The 6414-nt window shown below is 43.7% G+C and overlaps 1 protein-coding gene across 5 annotated transcripts in view; it reads left to right on the top strand.

Annotated features, from left to right (window-relative positions):
• The first annotated feature begins 743 nt into the window (after nucleotides 1–743).
• Nucleotides 744–6414, top strand: part of Herc4 (HECT and RLD domain containing E3 ubiquitin ligase 4) — a 118770-nt gene continuing 113099 nt past the window's right edge. The window contains exons 1-4 of one of the 5 annotated variants that reach the window (XM_077648201.1): nucleotides 744–798; nucleotides 2220–2292; nucleotides 5755–5907; nucleotides 6215–6400. In XM_077648201.1, coding sequence (XP_077504327.1) covers nucleotides 5763–5907; nucleotides 6215–6400 — 331 coding nt within the window. In that variant the 5' untranslated portion in view covers nucleotides 744–798; nucleotides 2220–2292; nucleotides 5755–5762. Of the gene's footprint in view, nucleotides 901–2219; nucleotides 2293–5754; nucleotides 5908–6214; nucleotides 6401–6414 lie in introns of all 5 variants that reach the window. The other 4 variants (XM_077648200.1, XM_077648204.1, XM_077648203.1 and 1 more) reach the window with 4 other exon arrangements.

Genomic DNA, 6414 nt, shown 5'->3' with positions numbered 1-6414 from the left:
CCGCTACGCAGAAAACTCATCAGCCTGGCGGCCGAGGCTGTGACCGACCAACGGCACCGTCCGCGGCCCGGTAGCCCAACCCCCGGGACCTCGGCTTAGGCCCACGGGGACCACCCTTTAGCTAAATAAAGTTAATTGACTGACAGACTGATGACGTTGCAGATATATGAACCTGTCGCGTGCGCTTTGAATGGCCAAAATGACGACTGAAAGTGAAAGCTTCGGTCATTATTTGTCTGAAATGACCAAAAGCGAGCTCGATTTTTTGTCCTTCGTCAAAGAGCGAATAGCGACAATACCAAGGTAGACAATACATCGACATGTGACGTCACACATGCAAGGTTGCCCGTAGAAATATCTCGATTGAGGCCAAGAAGTTCGTTACCACCGGAACAAAACACCGCCCCACTGCGAAACTTGGCATAAAGAACAATAAAACTGAGGAGCACATATCGAGAAGTTTCAGTAAAACCATAGAAAGTAGAAAAACGCTGGAGTTGCTATTTGCTGATAATGACGTCACGTTCCTAAGCTCACAGAGATGAACGGTCTGTGTGGGGTGTCAAGCCAAACATTTAAATATGAAACCCTTCGAAACGGCATGAAACTGTATAAAACCTTACGATGCGCTACAATGGTACAATCATAGAGTTTCTAATATTTAGGTACCCTATGCTTTGAGCTGCTTCGAGCCTATTTTGCGGATTGGCTTGGCCGAATGTTCGGATACACTAAAGGCGCTACTTTGCCTCCTCCCCTACCCGTTTCTCCCCGTATTCACGCTGGCTTGAAGCACAGGTATCGTATCCTGTAGTACGGCCGTAAATCGCGAACTTCGCAAACGATACAAATTCACGAGCACTGATAGATTGACACTGTATGCCTGGAATGCCTTCGAAGGTGTGTAAAACGACTGCATCGGAGGGGCTAGACGCTCTTGCGAATTAGCAATGACCATGCCGGGAGTCTTTTCTGCGCTTCGTGTGTGCACTGCATGTGATTTGTGGCTGTGTTTCGCTTCTGCTTCTGCTTGTCGGGTCTTCGCAGATGCATGCTGTACTGTGCATCGTGGCTTTGTGTGACCAATCAAGCTTTTTACTTGGCAATGACAGCTTACGCGTTGCGCTCTAACCACCAGAACGATTAAAGCAGGTAACATCACCGCTAATGCATTTAATTTCCCGCTATATAGCGTGCAGTTTTCCGTTTTCCGCATCCTAGTGCATTCAGCGTTTTTGCATAGCGTCCACAACCGACTATGAATCTCCGATCCTTGCTATTTGTGCAACATCATATGCTTTATCACATATCAGTTCGCTTTTTATTCGGGTCAGCAAACAACTGGACTGACGCAATTTGTTCTCCGTGATAGTGTCGAAATGAGCCTGCTACTGGTAGCCTCACCTTTTCTCTTGCTGTCTACGTTGCCTTGTAAATTTAAGATTTAACTTGGGTGCCATGCACTGCGGGGATATCAAGTAGTTTCTCTGTAGTGATAGCTCATATACTGATGCACATAGTTTCTATTTCATACAGATTTACCACGCAGCTTCCTTTCTGTAGAAACATCTAGAGCAAAACGATGCGATGCTTGTTTTCATTTTATTTCTTTTTTGGGGGCGTCTAGCGTTCCATCCAGACGGAATGATGTGATTGCTGCTAGAGTTCTGTCCAAATGCAGCATTTGCTGGCATTGCAGTACTGTCCATACCACACCCCTCACTCCTTTTTGGACCATTACCTGGTGTCAAATGACCAATCAGTTTTTGATCAAACTGGCACCAGTCTCGTACGATGTTATATTGCTGTGTGGTTTGTTTTGATACCCTATGTATTGAAAGCAGTTAGGTTTGGTTTAGTCAGGTTAGGTCTCAGGTGGCAGGCAGCAGTTCCTGTTCTTTCTGGACATAACTTCAAGTGCGGATAATTTTATTTCAGAATGCCTGGTGTCCCACCCTGAGGGAATACTATTACAAGTGTTCTGTCCAGACGTACCAGTGTATAGCATCACAAAACATGCAAATATCTGCTGCAGCGTGGTTTTATTTTGTCAGCTTCGGTTTGTTGTTATTAGGGAACTTAAGTGACAGTCACTGTTCTGTGTTGACGTAACTGGGGGCGATTTTTATTTCGCCTGGGTGGAACTCCAGCTGCAGTTCCGTCCGGACGGATGTTGTTCCGTCTGGACGGAACTCTAGATACAACCTTCATGTTTTCAGGTGTGTGCCTGCAGTGTGACAGAAAATTTCTCACTGGTGACCATTGGAAACTGCTGGAAGTTGTGATATCAAGGTGAGTTAGCAAAAATGTCAGCAAATTCGCTCCGTAATTTCTGCTTTTCTCCTTGTCGGGGAAGTATGTGGAGTGTATACTGTGGCAATGGATATCGTTTAAAAAAAAAAAGCAGTGACTGCTGCATGTAATTTACGGTTGCCACAGTGGAGAGTGTCTGTGTTCGAGGCACGGTTTGTATTATGCACTTATATGCGTGCACAAAAACCTTGAGGCATGTGCAAGCCTCAAGATTTACATGAGCAATGTCAACAATGACTTTGCCATATTTATGAATGAACAGTTAGTCTGGCACAAGGCTCCACCATGTCGACTTATGCCTCGGAGTGATAGCACTTGTGTTTGACCTGATGTAGTGAATTATAAGAGGACCTTGGTGTGGGCTAGTTGGTTCATACTGCTACAACACAGACTGACAAAGCGCAACGTAACTAGGACGAGTAGAAGAAACACGAAACACAGGAAGCGCCTGTCCTGTGTTTCGTGTTTCTTCTACTCGTCCTAGTTCCGTTGCGCTTTGTCAGTCTGTGTGGTAGCAGTAGTGAATTATGTTCCTCCACAATGCATCTATGGTCAATAGCAGCTGTTCTAGGGTGGATGTGGTAAAAATTCCTTGGTGGCTTGCAGGGCTTGAAGTGTACGGTGTTGTCTGTTCTGTACTCTGCTTTTAGGTGTGGAATCTTGAAAAATAGTGAACCTTATTGAAAGGAAAGCAGCTTAAACTTGTATTTGTGCTGTGGTATAAAAATCATCTATCGTTTAAGGGAATTGCAAATGGGTTAGGGAGCTGTGCTCTTTAGGAGTGACATGTTATACTGTCCATTTTAGTAGTTTTCTATCATCTGTCTGTTTACTTCCTTTATGTAGCTGGCAGATTTATACCCCTGCCACATAAAAAATTTAATGTCGTTTCCATCGCATGACATTTGTTGAAAATGACATTTGCTTGCTGCTGCCCGAGAAAATATGATGGCATTTGATGAAAACGAAATTAGAGTCTAACGAGTTTCGCCTGTGCTCTCGGAGCAAATATATTATCTCCACACCAAAGACTGATAATATCCATCCAAAATACGTTACAAAAGCATCACAAGAATTATAATATTATTTTGGCTGTATAGTTTTGTATTCATTCATTTACTCATATGAAACGCCAAATAGCATCGTAAACGAGAAACCTGCCACTCTCACTACAACTAAACCAAGTGGTCGGGTGGCCATGTTTGTTTATATGTTGCATGTGCATGCTTTTTCAGTGGCAGTGTTGGTGGCGATGTTGAAGTATGCCCATGCCTTTTGCCGCAGCAGCTGTCAGTGAGCAGAAAGGTAGCAATAAGTTCACACTGCCGTCGTTGGAAATCAACTTGATGCGATGTACTGTTGCAAGGTCTGCCATATGCATGGAGGAAAAAAACTCAATAGGGCACGTCCAGCGATAACCTTGAAGCCAAGTCATACAAAGTAAAGAAGAGATAGCCTGTCCCCCTCGTGATCACAGCACATGATCATGTGCGGTGATATCTATCACCGATTGGCTCACATGTGCATGGACCAGCACAGGGAAACTGGTTGTAGACTAACCTTGCCTGCGTCATGGGCCATGCAGGCGCGTGCACGAAAAAACATACCGACACCAAAGCATTAGGGACTGACTCAGAGAGCGAAAAACCGAAGAAGGAAACGACTTTATGAGCACTTTATGGCCGCATGATGTTATGCTCTCTCCTTAATTTTTTTCCCTCCATGGCCATATGCCTGCCGTTTAATGCTGGCTTGACTTTGGCTTGGTTCATGATGGCTAGTAGCGTTCAATAAGTTTGTGCAAATATGCTTGCAAGGCACTAAGAAGTGCAGTAAAGATTTTTAGGCTTCTTTCTCTCAACTTTTACATAAATTATTTTATCTGCACAACTTTTTGTCCATCACAATAGTCATAATTTGCAAATGTCATTAGTTTTGGCCATATAGCAGTGCATAGAAAAAATGACATTAGATTGAACTAATGTCATTCAATAAAAATGGTATTTTCCCATGTGGCAGGGGTATTATGGCCTCATCAAGTTGTAGCTACCTGTTTGTTTCTGTACTTTGCCTTGTGCGTATATTGTATTAATAAACTAGGTGGTAATAATAATAATAATAATAATAGCTGCAATAAAATCGCCAGTTTGTTGTTTTAATTCACTCCAGCTTATATGCTAAATTGCTCCAGAAGCCAGAATGACAGCAAACAAACGAAGAGCTATTATATTGCAATTTTTGTTTGCGTTACATGATGACATATCTAGTTGTGATGTCGCAACCATAGTTCAGCTACTGAAACAGGAATCGAAATGGGAGAAGAAATTTAAGTACAAATTATTTACTTAGCACAAGCAAATTCCACACAGTGGGCCATGTTTACTAATGACTTGCCCAACATTCGAAAGCAAAAATACATTAAGAAAATAATGGGGTCTCTAGCCGTTTGACGTTGATCACTTGGCTGCTGCCCTTGGCAATGGCACAAGAGATAAGCACAATAAACAAATGCATAGCAGCTTGTTTAGTGACAACACTGTGAGTGTTAGCATGGCTACAAAATATGGAGCAACATGCATGCTTTGGTAGAGTGAAATAGTCCAGGCGTAGCATGGATTATACCACAAATTTTAGGACCAGATACAGGTTGTTGGAAAATTCATGAAATTCCTGGACTCTTCAAGCCATTTGAAAAGTACACCACTGTACTGTTTAGCTTGTTATATTGCAGCAGTATGGGGAAAATTAACGCATATCTTGGCTTTGTGACTGCATCACGGTATTATAGGCACAGCAAAAGATTATGGCTCATTGTTCATTCACTTGCTTGTGTGCCAAATGTTGTGCGTATGGCAAGATGGCACCATCAGTTCCAAAAGAGGCTGATAATTTCTATTGGTGCATCATTATAACCCTTGCTACAGCCATGCACATAGCCTTGGTTATAACATTGGACTTATTCCACAGTTTGTTAGTGCTTTGAGCAGCACACTGAATAAAGAAGGTCTCAGAATTTTTGTCCGCCCCCAGGTAGAGAATTTTCAGCAACAGTTGTACTGCTTCCTAGCCGGCCCCCCATGGGTGCACCCACTTCCAGGCCCATCAAGGGTGGCACATTCTCAAACGCACTCGTGCCTCAGTCCACGGCTCACCTGAGTCGGCTACGTATTGGGAACATTGTCTTTGGGCAACATGTGAATAGGGAAGTTTTTGTGCATAACATACTACAACATTAATGGTGATACTGATGGCAGCACCATTAGTGATATTGCTTTTGAACACTCATTCGGTTTGCATTTCTTTTGTGCTTTATTGGCAACTGTAAACATAGGTTTTATATCTCCTTACTGGTCTCTCATTAGAGCAGCAGGCATAACATTTTCTTCCATTTATTACTACTAGCTGTGTTATTACTTCTCATTTTTACAATTTTTTGTGCAGTGCCAGGCATGAGGCGGTCACATTCCGACACAGCGGCAGGTGGCAGCGGGAGGACAAGCCCATCGCTTGGTCCCATAGGACCAGGGGCTCCTATGATGCTCTACTCCTGGGGTCTGGGACCACATGGAGAGCTGGGACTCACTCAGGGAAAAGGTCGGGAAAGTAATGGTTTAAAAGAGCGTGTTTAAAAGGCAGTTCATTTGCAAACAGAGATAGTTTAGTCTTTTAGCAGCTAAAACTGGTAGTGCTTAGTTCACAAAATTGATCTACTGGTCACAAAAACAAGCAGTAGTGTAAACAGGTGTTAATGAGTTAGGGCTCACTCTGTCATGCCATTACTTACTAACTAGTCCGAACCATGCTCTTTATTTCGCACAGTTTACTCTGTGCATACGTTTTGGAGATGTAGATCTGTGTGCGTGTCTTACTGTGGCCTTTTTAATGTGCGTTGGCCGTGCAGACGGGGTGGACACAGAGACAGCAGTTTGTCAGCCTGAGCGGGTGAGGCGTTTCGGCACCCGGGCAGTGCGGGAAGTTGCCTGTGGCCAGAAACACACGCTTGTGCTGTTGGCAAATGGATCTGTCTACAGCTGTGGCTCCAATGACTTTGGCCAGCTGGGTCAAGACCGCTCTATGCGCAAGCTGGGTAAGGAATGCAAA

The sequence above is a fragment of the Amblyomma americanum genome, chromosome 1 (assembly GCF_052857255.1).
Source record: "Amblyomma americanum isolate KBUSLIRL-KWMA chromosome 1, ASM5285725v1, whole genome shotgun sequence".
NCBI lineage: Eukaryota > Metazoa > Arthropoda > Arachnida > Ixodida > Ixodidae > Amblyomma > Amblyomma americanum.
This window is presented reverse-complemented; position numbering and strand designations above follow the sequence as displayed.